This window comes from Trichoderma gamsii (genome assembly GCF_001481775.2).
Source record: "Trichoderma gamsii strain T6085 chromosome Unknown Scaffold_28.2, whole genome shotgun sequence".
NCBI lineage: Eukaryota > Fungi > Ascomycota > Sordariomycetes > Hypocreales > Hypocreaceae > Trichoderma > Trichoderma gamsii.
This window is the reverse complement of record NW_020171365.1, coordinates 107,188-129,173: the sequence shown is the minus strand read 5'-3', so window position 1 is coordinate 129,173 and position 21,986 is coordinate 107,188. Positions and strand designations below refer to the sequence as shown.

The 21,986-nt window shown below is 52.4% G+C and overlaps 6 protein-coding genes across 6 annotated transcripts; 3 read left to right on the top strand and 3 right to left on the bottom strand.

Moving 5' to 3' along the window:
* Positions 1-1,281: 1,281 nt before the first annotated feature.
* Positions 1,282-2,897, top strand: TGAM01_v207497 (hypothetical protein; the record flags this gene model as incomplete). The annotated part of the gene is made up of 3 exons (XM_018805531.1): positions 1,282-2,004; positions 2,079-2,481; positions 2,536-2,897. The coding sequence occupies 3 exons, from the start codon at positions 1,282-1,284 to the stop codon at positions 2,895-2,897; spliced, it is 1,488 nt and encodes a 495-aa protein (XP_018661191.1).
* A 4,031-nt stretch (positions 2,898-6,928) lies between these two features.
* TGAM01_v207496 (hypothetical protein) lies at positions 6,929-8,293 on the bottom strand (the record flags this gene model as incomplete). The annotated part of the gene is made up of 2 exons (XM_018805530.2): positions 6,929-7,972; positions 8,042-8,293. 2 exons carry the CDS (start codon positions 8,291-8,293, stop codon positions 6,929-6,931), a joined length of 1,296 nt encoding a protein of 431 aa, XP_018661190.2.
* Positions 8,294-8,960: 667 nt separating this feature from the next.
* Positions 8,961-9,601, top strand: TGAM01_v207495 (V-type proton ATPase subunit F; the record flags this gene model as incomplete). Its single annotated transcript, XM_018805529.1, has 4 exons — positions 8,961-9,002; positions 9,108-9,143; positions 9,257-9,391; positions 9,461-9,601. The coding sequence occupies 4 exons, from the start codon at positions 8,961-8,963 to the stop codon at positions 9,599-9,601; spliced, it is 354 nt and encodes a 117-aa protein (XP_018661189.1).
* A 372-nt stretch (positions 9,602-9,973) lies between these two features.
* TGAM01_v207494 (hypothetical protein) lies at positions 9,974-10,640 on the bottom strand (the record flags this gene model as incomplete). The annotated part of the gene is made up of 3 exons (XM_018805528.1): positions 9,974-10,096; positions 10,157-10,373; positions 10,435-10,640. The coding sequence occupies 3 exons, from the start codon at positions 10,638-10,640 to the stop codon at positions 9,974-9,976; spliced, it is 546 nt and encodes a 181-aa protein (XP_018661188.1).
* Positions 10,641-14,111: 3,471 nt separating this feature from the next.
* On the top strand, positions 14,112-18,807 carry TGAM01_v207493 (hypothetical protein; the record flags this gene model as incomplete). Its single annotated transcript, XM_024550112.1, has 7 exons — positions 14,112-14,310; positions 14,363-14,541; positions 14,749-14,885; positions 14,951-15,281; positions 15,374-15,494; positions 15,656-17,856; positions 18,289-18,807. 7 exons carry the CDS (start codon positions 14,112-14,114, stop codon positions 18,805-18,807), a joined length of 3,687 nt encoding a protein of 1,228 aa, XP_024405132.1.
* A 1,259-nt stretch (positions 18,808-20,066) lies between these two features.
* Positions 20,067-21,573, bottom strand: TGAM01_v207492 (UDP-N-acetylglucosamine-dolichyl-phosphate N-acetylglucosaminephosphotransferase; the record flags this gene model as incomplete). The annotated part of the gene is made up of 2 exons (XM_018805526.1): positions 20,067-21,047; positions 21,127-21,573. 2 exons carry the CDS (start codon positions 21,571-21,573, stop codon positions 20,067-20,069), a joined length of 1,428 nt encoding a protein of 475 aa, XP_018661186.1.
* Positions 21,574-21,986: the final 413 nt, after the last annotated feature.

The following is a 21,986-nucleotide window of genomic DNA, read 5'->3' as shown; positions in this document are numbered from 1 at the left end:
TCTCGTCTCCCTACCCTCAAACGTTCTTCTCTCATCTAGTTCTGCTGGCCATTGTCTCCACCGATACTGCCGAACCCCCCCCCATCGTCCTCCTCCTTGAGAATATCCCAGTCTCAGGCCTGTTCAGGCGCCTTCATCATTGACAGGGACAATCAAATTCCAAGGTGAGGACCCCTAATGATTATATTTTGTGGGTTGTTACATTCTGCGCTTTGGCAATGAAGAGACACGGCTTATGAAGGGAGATTTGGCCCACCAGCCTTTGGCTGACCCCTTTTAGATTTCCCGGCCTCAGACCTATTCAGGTGTCTCCATCATCGGCCCCAATAACATGGGAATGGGGCAACGGATGCTGCGTATTTGTACAAAATCGCGGCGGTTTTGCGTGTTGAGGAAGCCCGAAGTTCCGAGTTCTATCTACTCCTTGGTGTTTGTCGAAACGTGGACGATCTGGGGAGATGACGGGTATTTGGATGCTTTATTCCAGGATGATGATTGTAGAGTATCTAAATAGGATGGTAGACAGTGGAAAATGCAGCACGATCTTGGGGTATCCTTGCCTTTGTGATCTCGAACACCTAGTCTTTGAGTGGAAGACGCCTCGCTTCCTTTATGCTGCCAAACACTTCGCCATCGTGCCTTGCATGGTTGGTAGGCAGCACAGCATCCTGCTCACATGCTCATGATGAACAGAGGAAGTGGAAGAAAGATTGCAAGGCAAAGAGTTTTTGAGCGAAACTGTGACCATGTCTTGTACGTTTTGTGGCGAAGGCTTGATCCGCAGTGGACATCTCATGTTAAGCTTTGTACAGGTACTTTCGTTGTGGTATTTCCCTCTTGTAGGGGTAGACTTGAAGGATCTCTGTGAACTGAATTTCATGTACCCTGTGGATATCCTTATTGAGTTCAGTGTTTGTCGCAAGTCACGGGATTTCCCCTAGGCTTACGTGTAATTGGTAAAATCGCCATGAGGCTCTCTGCCTCGTATGAACCGCACCATCCACGACTATTAATAGCAAATGCTCGAATTGTTGGATTTCAAGTCTCAATCCTGACCTATACGCATAGCCTCGTCATTATGCTTTCGTGCAAACCTGACACAAATCCTTCAGAAGCGCCAGGGTCCAGCCACATAGCCGCAACGAACGCCTTTTGCGACGATCAGGCTGCCCACAATGGCCTTGTGGGAAAGCCACCTCGCTATTCGCACCAGCATCCTTGTAGCAGCCCTTCTGAAGCCTCTCTCTCTCTCTCTTCAAAATCTTTTCATAATGCAACGTAATGTTTTGGCTTCTCTTTCAACGGCCTTCCAGGGCTACGCCAGACGTTGATGTGATGAGCGTGATATACGATCGCGATCCTTGCGGACTAGAAGTACGACCACCGGAAGAAGGGCTCGAAGTATGGGCTCCCGACGTTGGAGGCCTGGAGGTCTCGACCCGCGAGCAGGTTGAGCAGGCGTTGGAAGTATTTTGCGGCTGCGACGACTTGGAGGCTGTAGATCCCAGCGCAAACGGCTTTGTTAGGGTCAATACCGAGAGTTTCATTGAGAAACCTGAACAAGAATCATCGGACGAGCATCTGAGAAAGAAGCAGTGGCTCATCCTCACCCTAGCAGGCGTCGCTGTGCTGTTCATCATCCTGGCAACCGTGCTTGGCATCGTCCTTGGATTGCGACTCAACAACAGCAGCAGCAAGACTCCTACAGAAACACCACGAGCCTCCGCTACGCCTCCAGCTACTTCTTCAAAACCGGTGAATGCCGTCTATGCAACCTCAGGCATCGGAGTCACCGGCTGGTGGACAGGCCCGTCCAGCTTCACCATCCGCCTCATATACCAAGATCAACACGGGTACCTGCGTCTGATGCGATACCATTCCGGCGATGGCAACTGGTCCACGCTGGCCACATTTTCAGATACAAATGCAAAACTAGGCAGCCCAATAGCAGCAACGAGCTACAACATCCCCTTCTATTGCTTCAGCCCGATAACGAGCAGTAATGTGAGAGATACCCCCCTCCTTTCTCTTATAATTTGCACCGCCATGTGTGCTCACTAACACGACTGAACCTTGAGAACTTCACACAAGTCGAAATCTTCTACCTCAACAATGAAAACATACTCCAAGAATGGTACTTCCGCGAACAAGACTCCGCCTATCCCTCAGCACAAACTTTCTCCGGCAGCGGCCCCATGTCCCCCAACGGATGGAAAGCCTCGCCAAACACGCGCCTCGCGGCATACTGGCCCAGCGTCATCTTCCAAGACGGAAACAACCAGGTCCAAGAAGCGTACGACGCCAATCTCACCTGGGCGCGGAGCAGCAAGGGCCTCAAGAGCCGAAACGGCTCGGCTTTGGCAGAGGTGCCGTCTTCTGTCCTCGAGGGGAGATTCGGAGGCGACAAGATTCTCTATCAGCGGGATGACCAGAAGCTCATTCTCGAGGGGCGAACCAACTTGACCAATAAGTTGAGCATTGGTGAGGCTTATTCGAAGAAAACGCTTGCATACTTGGCTAAAAATTGTTTGATAGGTGCACCGCCCATCGCCATTCCACCCAACAGCCCCATGGGAGCCTTCACCGTCCCCCGATACTCCAACTCATCCGATGGCGCCATGAACACCTACATACTATGGCAAAACAGCTCAGATACCCTCTTAATGACCTGGGAGGACGACGACACCGGGTGGCGGACTTCATCGACGCCTACATTTCTCGGCAGGCCCGACAATGGCACGGGCATATCTTGCCTCACCGCCACGCTCTGGACTGTCGCTTCTTTGCCATCGGACTACAACACGGCTCGCTGCTATTACTTGGTGAATGGACAGATTCGAGAGGTGCAATATGATGGTTCTAATTGGGCGGTGATTGGAAATGTGCTTTTGGATTGATTGCTTTTGGATTATTCTTAATGTAGGCGCATAGCAACATATAGAGAGCTGTTAGAAGTGGGATGTAAAGAATGTCAAGTTAGAAAACATTTTGACAGTGACGCAAGTCAAGTCTATGGAAATATCAATACCAGTACTACCTCTATAGCCTAAGACATAAACACACAACGCTCGCGAGTCTTGTTGATAATCTCTCTCTCTCTGCATCGTACTTCCGCCACATTTGAACTCATCTGATCAACCTCACCCATGCATGACCTTTTCTCGGTCCATGTATCGATCAATTCACAGCGTCTTTAGATCCAAATCGCCGCTCCATCATCCTCATAGTTCAACAGCCACGCCATTAGCCTCACAATCTTCATCCCCTGCACGATAACCACAAAGCCCACAGTCATCATCGGTACTGCAAGCACAATCAACAGGCAGGCCTTCCAGAAAGGCATTGGCCCATCGTGCTCGACTTGCATTGTTCGAGGATCGAGCATGGGCCAGACGGTTGACCAGTAGAGCTTGGCTAGAGCTTTCAGGCAGTACAGGAAAAGCTGCGGCCCAGTGGACTCTCTTTGATTTTGGCGCCGATACTCCTTCCATTCCGTAATTATCTTCCACTCGCCCCAGTTCTCTTCCGGCGGTAGCTTTGAATCGGGGCATGTGTCTAAGAGATGTTCCCAGTCATCTAAAAGACTTGCGATGTCGTCGCTGCCTTCTTTTTCTGGACGAGCCCAAGGGTTCTCTTCCACCATCTGTGTTTGATACTCTGCGGGGCTTGGTGTCTTGTTGAGGTCCAGCTCTTGTGTCATCTGGTTGATATTCGATAGCTTCCATTTGTTCGTAGCCATCAATATTTGGTCCTGTGTAAACGTTGACCTGGGCAACGAGTTGTCCTCCAGTGCCGGCAAGATAGCTTCTGACAGCAGTAGACGCCTGCCTCGCAAGTGCGCCCTCTCCTCCTGCATTGTGTGAACCTCCTGCTTCATGGATGTAGTGTCTGCTAGTAGTTCTACTAGCAGCTCGTCCTCTTCCACCGAGGTTTGACTCTGCGCGGAACTCGTGGACAGGTCTGTGTGGGATTTGTCCGAGTTGCTCCTCGATGAGCCTACGGCTGGCGAGCTGCAGCTCAATTCGCCCGGTCGGACTACCACGTGTGAGAGAAGATGTTCCAATTGGTCTATCTGATACAACACTTTCTGGTGAGAGGCCAAGGGAGATGCTTGGTGGTCGCAACCAGTAGTGGTGGTGATGGGTATGCAAACAGATCCTTTGATCTGTTCGCTTTTGTCCGTGATTTCGCACAAGATGCGACTGGCTGGCTTCTGTTCTGTCTTGGCGTGGTGTAGACGGTAGGAGAGTTCTTTTCGCTGTTGATTGTTGAATACTGCAACTTGATCTCGTAATTTCTGCATGCCCAGTTTTGTCTCCTCTGAAGTGAGCGGTGAATGAGGGCTGGGTGAACTCGTGGGACATTTTGTGGTGACTGGTTTCTCCTGCGGCAAGCCGCTCACGTCGCCCAGGCTCTTTACTGCGTTGCATATCATGGACTGGACGTTGTTCAGACTGAAACAACCCTTTGGTGGTCTTTTCTTGGCTCTTGTCGGACTGTCTCTATACCGCAGACGAGAGATGGCCCCCAACGGGCTTTCTTCGAACAGGCTCAGAGGGATTGGTTCTCGGAGTGGTGTTAGAGAAAGATCCAAATTGGATAGACTGGCGCTTCTCATCCCTCTGAGGCCAATCTTGTGCTCGAATTTCTGGTGAAAAGCTGGGATCGACTGGGTAAGTTGGTATGCCGAGAGGGCCATCATGCTTGCCCCCGTGTAGGGCTTGCCGATTTCCCTCTCGACTACCATGCCTAAAAAAGGCGCCTTCATGGATTGAGATGCCTCTCTCATAGCATTGGAGCTTGCCTGTGAGTTAGAATCGTCAAAGTCCAAGTCACCCTTGTGCAGATTCTATGATGCGAGAGACGGGTTGGCCAGGCTTTGTCGACGAGGGGTTTTAATGACCGTAGAGTTGGACGAGGTGCGAGTAAGAGGATTTGGGACTTCAACTGGCGAAGTGGCTTCAATGAGGCTAATGGACTCATTCACGAAAGTAAGAGCGTCGTTTGGAAGGCTGAGATCAGGCGGTGCTTCTTCAAGAGAGAGATGCTGGACTGATTGTTGAAGGCCTTGGGCGTGAGAGGGCCTTCCTATTAACCAAGTAGTGTCAGAAACTGTTCTGGTGTAACCAGAGATGAGAGATGCAATACACCTCAAACTAGGCCATGAGAAGAACTTACGAGAGTTTGGTGATGCGCTGATGGGGCTCAAATCAGGTTCCTGCAGCGACGACCACTCGCCCACACGTCTTTTCCATCTAACGGCCTTTCCGAAGCCTCTCACCCTCTTCTCTTTCTGCAGCCCAGAAAGCTTGGTGTCGCTGCCTTCGATATGCTTGTCTTTGCTCGGAGAGTCTCTCACCCTGTGATGCCTGCTGTTTCTCCACTTGTCTCGCAGAGTATGCATAACGCTGTGTACAGTCTCTTGGTGGCTTCTCGTACTCAGGGGACTGCTGTCATCGGTAGGAGACATAACATCCAGCTCTCCAGTATGAGGGTTGACCCCCTGCACGCCCAGAAAGTCGCCACTTTCCCTCAAGCTCTGACGCTGGCGGCGCCGGGCCTTTCTCGCTCTGAGTGCATCGCGCCTCTGAAGCTGTTTCTTGTGTGTCGCAGTCTCAGAATCCATGCTTAGACTGCCAGTCTCGGTTGTTTTGATGTTCCCCGTCTTATTGTTGTTTCCATTCCAGTCATCGCTCGGCAACGCACCCTCCAGCTTCGTCACAGAAATTGGATCTTCAGAGCCCTTTAGCGGACTCCAGCTCCGGCTGCAGTTCTTTTGTTTGGCATTCGGAGATAAAGAAGATCCTGGCTTGGTCGATGCAACGCGCTGCCCCCGTGGCAATTCACTTGGCTGCTCTTTCGGGATATCCTTTGGCACATTCCAGCGGGCTATATGGTTCGAATCCACCGATACATCACCCATGCTGTACTGGCTATCTGTCATACGACGTCGTGGCCGGACTTTTCCTTCAACCTCCATCTGCTCCCAATAGCCCTGCTCTCTGCTCGTCCCGCCGCGTTCTGGGCGCCGACTAGGAAGCATGATTTTCCTCATCCATCCTGCTGGAGAGGCAGGCTGCGGGCTCTCCGTCTGCGTCCTTCTGAGGGGCTGATTCTTCTTGGGCAGTGCTAGAGATGTTGTCTGTCGGGGAGCCACGTCTGAAACCTGAGGAGGCAGAAAATATGACATCTCAACGAGATAGAAAGTGAGTGTAGCAAGTACAGTTAAAGAAACAAAAGGAGCCAGACCTCTCTGGATCCAAGGGCTGAGGATACGTCGACGTGAGAATGCTGCGAGAGTCTCATCGTTCCTCGGCCAGGGCTGAAGAAGGATGAGGGTGGTAAATATGTAACGCGAAAGCGTCATAATGTGTAGTCTGAGTCTTTGCTTGGGAAAATCGAAGCACCTTTAAAGTAGTTTCAAGGCAGATGGTGAGGGGCAGATGGCCAGCTGCCCAGGCAAGAAGACGGCATCATAACACTGCCACTCGTGCTTGCACTCTGTACAGCACCCGGGCAACAGGAATAACCCACTGAAATCATGACCCGAACTCAACTTTTTTTCGGTACTTGATAATTGAAGCTTAAATGAAAGTGAGCAGCTTCCACTTCGAGTTGCAGAAGAGGAAAAAAGAAAAGAACATTCATATCACATAGAGGCCAGGTGCCCACTCAGCCAAATTCCAAACCGCATTGTTCATATACACATATCTCCATTAGTCGGCATAGAAAAAACACAGTGATACACACAAAACACAACCCCAACGCCGACCATGCTATGCTATACTGAATCCAAACAAATAAATGACATCCACTCAGTTCCCAAATAGTAATACATTGGGTTGCACAAAACAAATATGGCAATCTGTTGTGGTAATAGTGCCATGTTTTTAATCAAGTGTTGGGAAGAGCAGAAAACAGAGCCAAATCACCATCTAATGGATCTGTCTTGCTGTGGTCTGCTTCTGGAAACTCCTGAATATGGGGTGGACGCGCTTCTGCCCTGTTGCTCCAGTGCCGCCATCTCTCGTGAGTTTCGAGGTGACGCTTGCTCAAAGCTGCCTCGATCCATAACTTTCTTCAGAGGCGACTTGTTATGGCTGTGAATGCCCATATTGCCTCCATAATGGGCAGTGTTTGCAGATGTAGCTGAGAGCGGCATAGGTGACGATGTTGTGCCAGTGGCCTGGTCAGCCATCATGTATTGTTGAAACGTCGAGCGAGGTTGATCTCCGTTGGTAGGAATGCCTTCTGAGTGCCTTGGGACAACAGGCTGAGACATCTGCCTGTAACCAGAGGACAAGGCGTTTTCGTGCCCAGCTTGAGATGTAGATCGTGTAACAAAAGATTTCCTGATGAGCGTTGTCGGCGTTCCGACTTGCACAAATCCACGGCCCTTGGGAGAGTGCTCCGCTGCAACCTGAGTACCGACGTCTCTGACGACGGGATGTAGCCGAGGATGGACAAACTTTGTGTTGTACTCGTTCATGACCTCCTTCTGGATGATGGCGTTGTCCTTGGCTTGCTGCGCGAATCGCGAAGAGAGGAACAGCATCTGTCCGGAAAGAACCACTTGCATCACGATGGCGTTGAATACAGTCACACTCGGTTGGGGATCCAGCGGCGCCAATGGGAGGGCGAGGAGGTAGGCCAGCACGTGTCCCGGGCTGAACAAACAAACAAGTCTTAGGGAAATAGGCAGAGGATCCCAGACGGCGAGTTCCCACACATCTCGTTTCTTATCCGGATGCGAACGCGATTCAGCCGAGCCCGGTGCGATCTTGTCGGCGAAGTATCGAAGCGGTGAGGCAGACGTCACGGGGGACGACTGAACCTGGACTCGTCGCGCAGAAGGCGTGGATAGAGGCTCTTCGATGTTGGCTTGGAACATTCGGTATCTTCGCGTTCGCGTGTAGGTGTAGGCTGCGTTGATGCAAGAGAAGAGTGCGAGACCCCATACAATGAGATAGGCCTTTGGTCGAAGCGGTTAGTTGAGATCGCGCGACAAGTTGCGATGCCGTCAAGTAGAAGAGATACTCACCACATATGAAAACCACCCAATCTTGGTCTCGTCACCAAAGATGTCGTTGTCCGACGACGAAGACGTCGCTCCAGCGTTTGCCCGCGCCAGCAAAAAGACAAGATTCATGGCGAGGCCCAGCTGCGTGCCCACCAGCTTCGAGTCCCAATCTCTCGTCTCCAGCTCTTCCGACAGCCAGAGGAGGAAGTCCATGGGGTTCAGATTCGACGTGATGCGCTCCCAGAGCGGTCTCCGCCGCACGAGTCTCGGCATCTTGTACGCGGAGGGCGATTGAAGAAGGAGTCGCACACTGGGTTGAATTGTAGGCGACGAAGATTGCTCGTGCCGTAGAAAAAAATTAGTTAAAGCCACAGATTGATTGGTGGTTAAAGGCAAAAAGTAAGAAAAAAGCAGTGTCGGACTGGCAGCGAATTGTTTACTTTGGAGGAGCTTCCACTGCAGGCAAATCTCCAGCTGTAGTCTAGCGCGCAGTTCCATAGCAAGGGTGGCCCCAGTGACATCTGTAGAGGTACATGGCCGCCAAGTCTTTGCTCTTACTAATGGCGTCCTTCAATCCAGACTGGCCGTTGGGGACAGCAGACTCCTCTGGGTCATCTATTGAGAGTCATAGTTATGAAACTTGTGTACATATGGCTCTTATAATACTGTGAATTATCGCTCATGTTCTTAAGGAATATTTAGTTAGTATTCAAGAGATTGGCTGCGCTTTGTACGCTGCTCCAATAACACAGCAGCGCATCTATCGGCTCTACTTGTACCTCCGGCAGTACCTCCCTCAAAAGTACCGCCGCATCGCTCAGCCGCTTGTGCGCGGGGCCACCCAGATGGCCTGAAGGCAGCTAAACTGGAAGCTTCGCATCATCCACCAATCTCTCCATCCTACATCAAAACCCAGCAACGCCCATTGTCCGCTGTCACGATGTCATCGCACGCCGACTTCAAGGACCGGCAGTTCCTTGCCGTAATCGGCGACGAGGCAAGTCGCTCTCCCAGGCACAAACCGCACTCCCAGGCCCCCCAAATGGGAGGAGATCGCATTCGTTCTAACACGGGTATATACGCATAGGACTCTGTAACGGGCCTCTTGCTCGCAGGCATCGGTGTAAGTAAGACCCAGCAGATGGAAGAAGACTGTGGTTCTTTTTCTCTCTCGAAAACTTGACGAAAAAATCACTGCCGAAAGAAATATCCAGCTTGTCTTACGCTTGTGCATAGCATATCACTACCGGCGCCGAAGCGCAAAAGAACTTTCTCGTCGTCGACAATAAGACGGAAACTGCAGCCATCGAGTCTGCGTTTGAGAGCTTTACAAGCCGGAAAGATATTGGAATCGTCTTGATCAACCAGCATGTCAGTTTCTTTTAGGGCGGCCCTCCCAACACTTCTTTACGACGTACATACTGACGACCAGAGGTACAGATTGCCGACAGAATACGACACCGAGTCGATACCTACACCGCTGCCTTTCCCACGGTCCTCGAAATCCCAAGCAAAGATCACCCATACGACCCAGAGAAAGACAGTGTGTTGAGACGAGTGCGTCGTCTGTTTGGCGAGTAAATATTTGGGGATGCATGCAAAGTTATTCCATTTGGGAGAAGAAGAGATATTTATGAACTGCTGCGGTCTTCTATGGTTTTCCACGCTACAAGGCGAGTACATAATAGCATAATTGTCAAGAGTAAAGGTGTATACTTGGTTTATTAGAGATATTACGAATGCATTCTCTAGTAGCAGTAAGAGCGCTACAGCCATGTGCCTATGAACCTGATCGAATATCACCCTGAGAGTATAGCAAAATCGCCCAGAGCAGGGGAAAGACAAAGACAACCTTAAACAATGCCATTAAAAACCACACAACAAAACAAAGGTCCGGATTATGCCCATCATCGCCAATTCGTCCGCAATCAGTCTCCTAACAGCGAGCAGAAATTACAATTCCTCCGAATCTTCGGACGAAGAAAGGCCTGGTCGGGGGAAGTTGACGGTAGCCTTGAGGCAGGTGATTGGTTTGTCATCAGCAGAGTAAACGTCAGCAATGACACTGTAGGTTCCCTGTTTCTATATGTAAGCACATGTCCACGCGTTAAACATTAGATGGGCGTCATATCATACCGGAGGAATGGCGGAAGGCATGTCAACGCTCTTGGTGAGGTTCAAGTTGCCAGGCTCGAGAGGGCAAGAAAGATCGACATTGCCGAGCTGCTCACACAGGTCTGCAGTGGTAGACAGCAGTTGAATAAGGCCGTACTTGACAACCAGTTTGACGTAGGCGCCTGACTCGATAGTAGTCTTGACCTCGCCTGAGGCTGTGATGTCGAGAGGTTTGCCACTAGAACCAAGAGCCATTAGCAAACAAACTTAGTATGGACATTTATTGGGAGAAATCTTACGCCTTGGGAGGGTTGGGAGCCAGGTCGACTTTCTTGATGTCGATGAGATTGCCGTCACGGCTGGCGGAGCAGAACTCGATGGGGTTCTCTCCAGGCACCTTGAGATTGCTGTCGAATGCGTACGCGGAATCGCCCCAGATGGCGAGGGCCGTCGCCGGAGCGGCGAGGCAGGCAGACAAGCAGGCGACGGCAGTGGAGAAACGCATCGTAACGATGGTCGATAGGATAGGAGTAGGATTGAACGGAGAAGGGTGCAGGAAGAATGAAGAACAGAAAAGACGAGATGCGACTGTTCTATAATCAAGCACAGATGCAACAGCAGGCTGAGACAATATTAGTAGAGGCGTTAGAAGCAGACAGTAATAAAGGGCAAAGATGAGGCTTGCGCTGCTGCCGCTGGATGGAGCCCCATGTACAGTGACGACTGCAACGGCGAATCAAGAATGTCACGGGACGCCTTAGCCGTGCTACGCCTCTGCGGTGGTTGGTGCGTCATGAGACCATTCCGGGGCTGCTATTGGCCTGGCCATGAGAAAATACCCACTTGCCATGGCCAGAGATAACGCTGGGGTAGCGCTGATTCTCCTTGCATGCGCTCTGCCCGGTGCAGGTACCGGTACATAGAGAGGTGAAAGACGGAGGAGCCCGTTGCTTGCACAGAAGGCGAGTGTGGCGCCGCGCTATTGCCAAAGCCGCTGCTGCTCGTACTCGTACAAGCCGGCGATGATTCAATCGTAGCCTCTCCCAGGCACTTGGCGTCTGCCTTTTCTATCGTACAAGATACCTTAGTTTATAAGCGAAATAAAACGATTACATGGGCTCTTCTATGCTTTCTCCTCCGTCTTTGAAGAGATGCGACTGCATTCTTTGTTTTCCTGTTTCAACGTGTCTTTACCGCTCTTTGATTTGCTTTTCCGCCCCCTTCGCTTCTCTGCATGAGGGCGTTTGGCAAGCGAGGGCGCGCGCCTGCACTGGCTGATCTTGGCCTCTACCAACTTTTCTTCTTCTTTTAGGCGCTTATTCCTCAGGCATCAACTTTCTAGGCAGCCAAGGCGGTGGGGCGAGTGGCGCACGGACCAGACACCGCTCTATAAATGCAGCGCCAGACGGTCTGCGTTTTCAGAATTCTTTTTCCTCTTTTCTTTTCTTCATACTTACCTTGTTTCAGTACTCCGAGATCAAGAATTCGGAGTACTAGTGTAGGAGGCCTGCATTGCACATCGCGGAGTCATCCTGTGCTCAATTGTCCTTCGGGGCCATTGGAGGCGGAATTTTTGATCTATTTCTATGTGCTTTCATTGTGGGCGCAGGCTTGGACTGTGGCACGAAGAAGGCTTTGGATGGGACCTATAGGCCGAGCATTGGGATCAGTGGCACTAAAGAGCCGGGCTAGGAAGAGTGGCACCGGCGTAATTGGGTAAAGCACAACGAGGTGTGATTTCGAGCAAGAAGTCATGAAATTTCGTAGCATATTGTGCGACTCGTGGGAAGATTCATGGACACATGTGACGAGGTTCATAATCAAGCACTTTTTGGGATGATGCGGTCGCTTTCCGCTATCCTGGTCGTTTGTACCTCCGTACTCTTGTAATTTACGCTTGTAGTGATACTCTAGGCCATCGGAATCCTCCCCGTAGCGCGGCGTCATCACAAAATTGTTGAATCCGTCAGCCCAAATTAACCAACAATAACAAATGATAAAACAACAAAAGTCAGTTTCTGGGACAAAACAAAAACACGCCTACGACAGCATGCCAAGGTTTAGCTGGCAGCTAAGGTTTTATCCCACTTATCAAACGGGCTCGCGCCGACAGCCTCATTGGCCACAGGCAGCTTCCGACCCCCCCAGTTCATAAATGAAGCCACGCGATTCGCGCGCCGGTGCAGAGCACAGGTCCGCTTCTGCGCTCGGCTTTTGAGCAACTGGCCAATCAGCAGCCGGTCATGGACGGGCTAAAAATCGCCCTGGGATGATGTCGCGGCGCAAGGCTTGACTGTGTGTCGAGAGACGAGAAAGCGGGTGGCATTTTGTGAAGGGAATCCCTGCTGTGGCAGCTGCAGCAGGCATGGCCCCCGCTTGGGGTTGAGGATGGAGAGCTTTGGATTGCGTCTTGTCCAATTTGTTGTTTTTGGCATGGCACGAATTTCTTCTACTCTGCTGATGTAGGATGCTGTGATGAGAGGCTCCAATACTGCTGCTACCTGGCAGACCAGTACGAACACGACACGAGTACTCGTACTACATTGTAGATTTTGCTCCGAGAGTGAGGGAGACTCGACTCCTTGACCCGTCCATTCTAATCTCGAAAGTGCTAGGGAGAGCTGCAGCGAATAGGGGCCCGCTGAGACATCGCTCAGGGCCTTGATGCTAGTTCGGGATCCGGAGCCAGCAGCCCTATCAAACTTGAGGTTTATCCGTAGTCCATGCGCTCGCTGCAAGCCTCCAAGCAGTTTTTCTCGTAAATGGCCAACATGGAAAATACATCCAAATAGAGTAATGCTGCACCGTACTGAGCAGCTCAATCTGCTGGCGTGCCCATAGCCCGTTCCCCGTTTCGCTCATCTTTAATTAATCAATTTACAAAAACCAACCATCCCAGTCATATTGTATTATCAAGGGCACTAACTGGGTAGGTAGGTAACGGGCAATGGCTGAATTCGCACCCGTCTGCTCCCTACAATCAGTTGTAACCAACATTATCCGCACCACCTGCATCTGTCACCCCCCGCTTGTGAAGCGCACGCCAGAAGTTTCAGAACGTGAGTCAACGCTCCAGCACCATCTGCGACGCCGACTGGAGTCTGGTCGAGTCTTTTGGCGCCTGGGGACAGTGAGTGGGCGCTAAAACTTCCGAGCTACAAGGCGTCGAATGGGTCCTCCTAAAAAGCCTAGTGCTGGCAAGGCGGAACTCAGTTTACACTCCCTACGGATTCATCTATCAAAGAGAGAGAAAAGGTAAACAACTCGCAGTTTAGCAAACAAACGAAACAACCTCCCATCCTCCATGCACTCTCTGCCTTGTTATTCTTTCCACAACCCTGCTACGTCTCGTTTTTCCAACATGTGGTTGACTGCTGCCTTGCCAGCCTCGGGCACAATGGCATCTCCCTCTACCTCTGCCAGCAGTCTCAGCATCAGGCTGCCTCTTTCGAATCGCTGCGGCTGAGTCCATCCTGCTTCCGCGGCCGCCTTTTGCATCGACAATACTTCGACAAGCATCTATCACCCTCTCCTTCACCACGCCATGCACCGCTGCATCAGAGACAGCCCATGGATCTCGTTCAAAATGTCCGCCACCAGTCAGCCGTGAGTTGCATTTTTTTCTCTCAAGTTTTGAACCTCGCAACATCATCCATCCGCCTTGTCTCGCCTCAGCAGAGCATGGAGTGATGTGTGGTATCGGCCAAGGCCCCCAAACCCCCTTTGGGATCTCACATGCCGATTAACCTCGTACAGCGCACGCATACGCAGATACACGCATCGTCCGCATTACACGCACCGCTGATGCTGATGCTGATGCGACCGCTCCTCTATTTCCCGTTGTATCCTATCCATATCCATCGATAGCGATACCGTACCATGGCAGAGGCGCTCGCATGCATTGCATCAGCTACCCACATCCACCACTTTACCCACCCGCAAACCGGCCTGCATCTGCGCACGCATACAAACTAACATGCCTGCACACTCTTCTTCTCTCTCGCACTCTCGCACTCTCGCCCTCGCTCTATTTGCATGTGCTGCCTCTTCCCCTCTCTCTCGCACCCGTCGTCAGCTGCCCTCCGCCGCCGTTCATCTGCCCCCCTCGGCCTGCTTCTGCTCGCCTGCATCGCATCGAATCCTCCGCACAGCAAACAGACGAGCCTTGCCCGCCCGTTGGTCACCGAGCATGAGGATGCGCGCACTGCAACACGGCCGTCGCCTCAGGCACCGACGGCGCAGCGACCGGCGCAGATGCTGCTAGCTGCCCGACACCTTGCCCGACCTGGCATGTCAATTCGGGACAGGCCACCACTACATTCGCACCCCCCGTCGCGCGCTGCTGTTTCGCCTTTTTGCCCTTTCGACGCCCACCAGAAGCGCAGCCCATACGAGCATCGGCACAGGTACCGGCCGGGTACTCGTACACCCACGGCCCCAGTGCATGGATGGGCCTTGGACGCACACTAAAGGTCGCTATCCCACCGCCCATTCGCCGTTGGGCCTAGCGCCGCTGGCCGCTGTCGCCTGCTGAGATGATGCGTGCCGCCCTCAGCAGAGACGCAGCACAGCGCACGCACAGCACGGCGAGCGCACTAACACCAGCGTCCTAGTGCCGGACTGGAGCCCCCTCAGAGCGTCCAGAGCACTTGGCCGCTGGCCCCGGAATCCTCGACGCCGGATTGGCCTGCGCCGCTGCGGCTGCTGGGCTTGGACGCTGGCGACGCTGCATGATTGGACACCCTGGCCGGTACGTACTGCCAAAGGGTGCCGCCGCACTCGTCGCTCGCGCTGCAAGCAAAGACACCCGCTCAGGTTCTGTCGCTCCTCCCCATCCTCCTCTCCTCCTCCATCCCCGTTGCCGGTGCCAGCTCTCGACGATTTGCCCTCGCCGTCCGATCAATCCCAAGACCTGCCTGGACCGCTGCCGCCGCCATCTGCGCCCTCTGCCGCCGCCGTTCTCCTTTTCTTTGCCTTCGCTGCCTTTTTCCCCCGTTCATCCCACTCTTCGCTCGTCCGCCGGCCTGCTCACGACGCCCTCCGCCAGCAATCCAGTCGCCTCCCGTCCGCTCGTGTTCGAATTTTCTCCACGGCCGAGCCCAGAAACATTTCACGCCCTTCAGTGTCCAGCCATTCCCCTCGACGCGTATGAAAGACACCCACCGCCGTGCTCGTGAATCTCGCCTTCTCTTCAATCCCGTCCTCGCCTTTTTTTCCCACTAACGCCTCGACGCCCAGGCCTCTGTCTCCTCCTCGAGCCAATCCTCACGACACGAGCCTCAGACTGCACAGACGCCGCCTGCCGCCTGTCCAGGCCTCGACTGCGATATCCCTCCCGCACCGGCGTATGACGCGGCCGGTCGCGATCTCCAGCCGCTCTACGCTCCAACCGTCCCGTTTGGCGCGCGTCCTGCCCGGCGCCGTCATGCTCCCAAGACCGCGACAATAATCAATCCACGCATCTCTTGCGACATCCGTTACCCTGCGTGGTCCTCCTTTGGACTATGACGGACAAGCCAGCTCCGCTGTCGACGCAAGCCGCAGTCCCCAGTCAGGCCAACCACCTCGCGCCCGTGGGCCCAACCGCCTTCGATCATATCGCTCACAAGATCGAGGCGCTGGAGGAAGAGCCGTACACCATCAAGTGTATCTGCAACTTCTCCGACGATGACGGAAACACAATATACTGCGAGACGTGCGACACATGGCAGCACATCGATTGCTTCTACCCCGAGAACAGGGAAGAAGCCATTCGAGAGGACTTTTCTCATTCTTGTGCCGACTGCCAGCCCCGACCACTGAACCGTCAAAAAGCCATTGAACGCACACTGCGGCTGAGGACTTCAATCGTGGAGCCGGAAAGCATCGACAAGAAACCGAAGCGACTTCCTTCCAAGAGCCACAAGAAGAAGAAGCCCAGCGATGCTCATTTCAATGGGATTCATGGGCCCTTAGAAGGAGGCAAGCATGGCCACAATGGCGACCACCACCCTACTCCTGCCAAGAAGCCAAAAACCTCTCATCGACCCTCCTTGTCCGTGAGCTCCCAGCCTTCCAAGCGAAGCCCTTCTTATGGAAACAACCGGACGAACCCGACACATCCACCGAGTCCTGCTACTACTCCTCCCGACCTCCCTGACGACTTTACAATTCACCACTACTCCGAGGGCTTCTGCTCTCTCTACAACGATGTACCCGACAGACAAAATAATGGCTTTGCCAGTCTCGCCATTCCTACCGCCTTGATGCGATGGCTGGATTCATCTTCTGCGCTGGAAAAGGAAGTCGGCCGAAGACGCTCCGAAATCTTCCAAGACGCCCTGCCCGCCCTCGAAAGAAAACGTCCAAAGCTCGAGGTCAAGGATGCCACTCAGTCACTCGATAATGGTACTACCCTTCGATGGCGGTCTCTCAAATCGACATCCTCGATCGAAAAGGATGTACCTCTCATCGAATTAAATGGCGAGATTGGTTTTCAAAAAGATTACTGCGCCGAAGGCGATAATCTCTGGGGCGATATCTCATCCCCTCTTCCCTTTGTCTTCTTCCATCCCATCCTACCGCTCTATATCGACACGAGGAAAGAGGGCTCTATAGCCCGCTTCGCCCGACGGAGCTGCAAGCCCAACGCTCAACTGGACACTTTCCTCACCGGCGGATCAGAGTACCACTTCTGGCTGGTCAGCGACCGGTACATACCCCCCAATGAGCAGATTACTCTGCCGTGGGACTTTCGCCTGGAGAAAAGCGTCTGCCAGCGCTGGCTACATCTGTTGGGCCTCAGCGATGACGATAGCGCCGTGCAAGACGAGTTTGAGCTAGACGAATCTGAGTACACGGCCATCTCTAACTGGATCGACCGGATACTGTCAGAATATGGAGGCTGCGCGTGTGATCAGGATAATAACTGTGCCTTCGCCCGCTTCCATCGACACTATCTATACGGCAAGAGCCAATCTCGCAGGAAAAGGCGTAAACCCAAGGCTCATACCATCTCTCCCACCAGCACAGGTCATGCCACGAATAGTCGTGCCGCTAGTGAAGGTCACCTCGACGACCAGGCCGACCGCGAAGGTCGGGACGGATCCGTTGCAGCGCGGAGTAAGCCCTCTAGTAGAGACAGGACTCCGCTGCGCCAAGGCTCCTTTGATCAACTGGGAATATTAACGGAGCCTACAGACCGCGATAAGCGCAAGGTAGCAATGGTAGAAGACACCTTCCGGCGTATGGAGCAGGAACAGCAACAACCTGCGAGGAAGAAGAAGAGACTATCAGACGGAACCACTGTATCGACATCATCCAAGGCGAAATCGAGAACCGGCTCTACCCCCCATATTGGAAGCTATGCCGACGCCGGTACCACTGCTAGGAGCAAATCCGGCTCGCCTGCCAGCTCCAGATCGCCGAATCTTGGGACCCAAACCAAACCGTCGGCATCACACCGGGAGCCGTCAGAAGCAGCACACAGGCAATCCTCGGCATCGCCCCGCCCCCTCTACTGCGATATGGGTATCCAGACCGACCCAGTAGAAGATGAGTGGTTCAGCGCATTACAAAATATCCCATGCCGCAAGAAGAAAATCATTCCGCTTTCCAGGCGACTTCTCAACAGCCGGTACAAAGCACGTGCTGAAGAGGAACGAAAGCGGTCAACACCCTCGCGGCCTTCGAGCGTCGATGCAATGGACGTTGATGCCACTGCAGCTGAGCAGGAGCTAAAAGTTTCAACCTTGGAAGTCGAAATGCAACCCGAAATACAACACGCTCCGCCTTCTCCAGCTGCTACCAAGGATGTTGATACAGAACTGCCTGACGCGCCACCTCTAGCTCAAGAGACGCCAGTCATTGACAAAGAGCATACGGAAGAGCCTGCAGAGGAGCCCGCAAAGGAGCCCGCAAAGGAACCTGCAGAGGAGCCGGTAAAGGAGCCGGTAAATGAACCTTTAAAAGAAGCTACAGAAGAGGCTTTAATAGAGTCTCTGAAAGAGCCCTTGAAAGAATCTCTGAAGGAGTCTCCAGAAACCCCCATCAAGGCACCTGCTGTGGAATCAGAAAAGATGGCAGAAAAAGAGCCTGTAACGGAGCCTATCGAGGAACCTGTACAAGAATCCGTAAAGGAGGAGCCGCCTGCGACAGAAGAACCACCTGCTAAGGAGCAGCCTGCTAAAGGGGAACCTGCCAAAGAAGAGCTTACCAAGGAGCCTACCAAAGCAGAATCTACCAAGGAGCTTCCTACCAAGGAGCTTATCAAAGAGGCTCAGACTATGCCCATGAAGATCAAGGCCTCAGAGCTGAGAGTCCAAATGCCTACCACATCCGCGCTGGATTCTTCAACAGCTCCTCCAACGACCACCACACCTTCATCTGCAACCAGCTCTGTTGTGCAATCGGCAATTCTCTCTAACAGCCTGCCGAGTCCATTCGGCTCAGCTGTCAACGGGGCAGTGGCCACTCCCAGTCCAATCAAGAAAAAATTGAGCCTTAGTGACTACAAGAGCAGGATGAATAAGGCCGCTGCAAAGCCTTCACTCAGCCTCATCTCTACAAAGTCCAGTCTTGCCGAGGCAGACGAGATAAAGCTGGAGAATCCCATAGAGCCAGCAGCTATTGAAAAGGTTGAGAGCGCGGTGACCCCCTCCGCCCCTGCGGCCACCACTAACGGGCACGCATAAACCATGAAAGACAAAGTGTTATATGTACTATTCAATGCTGTTACAACCCAGAATATGCGACTGAACGCGTACTTGGTTCAAACAAGATGAAAAAGAATTACTGTGGCAAGCCTCAAAAAGGGCTGGAGTTTGTGCAATTTTTTATACAAGGCAAATGGGCTTCTCGGATGTTGCTCACTGCTACTTCTCTCTTGTTCTATTTTTTTCTTTTCTCGGTTCAATTTATAGGCGTTTAAGGGGGGAAAGGGAAGATTGGAATTGAGGTTTGGCGCCTAGGAAGATCCAAAGCCGCAAGGCCGACGCAAGGAGTTCACCCGTTATCTTGAATCCTTGATCCGGCCTGGCTTTTGGAGGTTACACTGGTCAAGGGAGCGAGTCCAAAGGCATCTTTCGAAATGCAATGCTCCGGATATACACAAAATGGAGTCTGCTGGACATTAGGGCCCGGGGAATATTTTCCTGCTCTTTTTTTTTTTATATATTTTCTTTTTTTCTTTATTAACCCTTTTCAAAAGGAGGGGCGGACCACTTCAGGACATAACTGATTTTATCCCACCGCATTTTTTTTTAAAATTTAGGACTTATTTTGGGGTCCTGTGTACTTTTAACACCTTTATGATTTTTAACTGGATGAGTGGAAGGATGGGAGGGAAAGGGTTTAGGCCTGATAGGATTGACGGCCGAATGGCCTTTTGGTTTCTTGGGTGGTTTCTGGACTGAGATGACGACATGTGAAATAATTGATGCAGATGTTTCGCTTTTTTTTTCACGCTTGGGTTTTTGAACAAGGCTTGGTCCTGTGACAGACGGTTACAACAGGTATTTTTTTTTTCCTCCACGAAATCAAGTTCAAGGTACAAGGTAGTCAGATAGAAGTATTTGATCAAAAAACCACACGAGTCTGTTGGACGAGATATTTCTTCATTTCCCCTTGTTGTGCACTTTCTAGGTACCTACAGAACAGATATGTATGCACGACACTTCGAATATTGCGCTCTTCTCCCTTCATATAAAATCACGACACATTTTAGGCACTTGCGAGATAACTCATTTTTTTTTATGGTTACCTAGTTGTAAATTTCTATCTTTTGGTTTGTTACCAACTTGCGAACCGTTACGTAGAAGGAAACCTGTGTCTATCTGATTTTATTTTGTTCCGGCTGGGTATCTTACACATACAAACCTGGTATTAGAAATGGAAAGAAGCAAAAATAAATAGTATATATGACACTAAAAAGGAAGAAGACTTGAAATCTCTTTTAATGCTGTCCTGTGCTGCCCCAGTTATCTTCCTTAAAGATTAACAGTGCAAGTTTGTGCCTGACAAACAAGCCAAACAGGCCAACGCTGAGCTGCAGCATTGTCACTTCAAAGGCGAGGCGGTTTTCCTTTAAGGGTCCGCGCCAGACGAGCCATAAATTGAGGAGAGTGAGGTTGCTCGTTTCGACAAAGAGGCCCTTTTCGTCTGTCGTGGCCTTTAGGAGGCGCAGGCGGTGTAAGAAGAGTAATACCTGGCCGACTAGAGGATGGGGTTGGCGATCAGGGCTCCAGGGCGTGACGGATGGTTCCATGAGACCCGTGCGGGCGTTGAATTTCGGGAGGCGGTGGCGCGGGCAGGGGATGAGGCCGAAGATTTGGGGGCACGAGTAGAGGAAGTTGAAGAGCTGCGGGATGAGGAGCAGGCCGAGCGTCTTGGAGAAGTGGCCGAGGATGCCGACGACTGCGAAGACCATTCCCGAGAAGTAGCAGTAGGTGTCGCCGACGAAGACTTTGGCCGGGTACCAGTTGTGGTAGAGCAGCGCGCAGGAGACGCCGATCCAGGGGAGCAGGAGGTAGAGCGAGAAGAGGTGCGAGTCTGTGGCCGGGTGCGGGTAGGGCGTGAAGAGGTAGAGGCAGTCGTTGAAGGCGATGAGGAGGGAGACGACGATACACTGCGAGACCTCGATGCCGTTGATGCCGGCGAACATGTTGATGCTCTGCGGGCAGAACATGGCGACGCAGGCCATGTAGACGTAGTAGAGGAAGCCGAGGTCGAAGAGCTCGCCGAGGTAGGGCTGCAGCTGGACGGGGATGACGATGGAGGTGACGTCGAAGTCGACAAAGTAGACGACGAGGAGGGGGATGGAGGCCAGGCCGGGGATCCACCACTTGTGTCGCCAGCGGATGTCGAAGAGGTCGTCGCCGATGCCGAGTAGGGCAATGGTCTGGAGGGAGATGATGGCGCCGAGGTAGGACGCGAGCTAGAAGTCGTGAATGGTGAGTATATATATATATGTGTGTGTGTGTGTGGTGAAGTCGGAAATGAGGGAAGAAAGTCACCTTGTTATGGGGGAAGCGATGTAAGAAGCGCCCCTCGTTGGCGTGCTGGATCTGGATCTCAACCACGACATCTCGATTCCCCCCTCCACTCGTCGCCGCAACAATATCCTTGTAAAAAGGAAACGGTATAAAGATGATGACGGTGATGAGATACACCGCAGCGCACACCGCGCCCATGCACTCCGGGATCTCGCCGCCATTGACTTTACTCAGGTCGCGCCCCCGGAAGCCGGCCTTGATAAACGTCGGGCCGAGCCAGCGGATCATGGCGTAGCAGAGCGAAAAGGCGACGAGAGAGAGCGCCAGCGACGCGATGAGGGGCTCGCCATCGCCGTGGAAGGTGTTTGCGAGGATGGCGAGCGAGGCGCCGGAGAGGGAGACGAGGCTGAGCGTTTCGGTGCGGGAGAGCTCTGTCGCGGAGGAGCTGGGCGAGCCGGCGACGGTCATGGTTGGAGAAGAAACGGATTTTTTTTTTTCGGAGAGGTTATATAGAGGTTGATTGGATTATTGGCATGGTTCGGCTTGACGAGGATTGTTGTGTGCGTAGAGGTTTTGGCGTATGTATTGCGTCCCTAATCAGCCCAGCCGTCGCATAGAAAATTTGGAAGAGAAATCTAATCGTCAAATGCGTCGCATCGAGATAAGTCGCGTTAGATGAGATTATGAAGTGATGGTAAATGAAGGAGCGGGTATGAAAAATGGGGAGAAGAAGAATTGGGAGCAAGGCGAAACAAACAAAAACACAATGCCGATGCTGATGCTGATGCTCTCGATTATCTGCCACGTTGATGGCTCAACAAACGAGTTGAAGCCAGCATGTCGCAAAGCCGAAAGTGGCGTTTCGTCACTGGCAGGGGAGG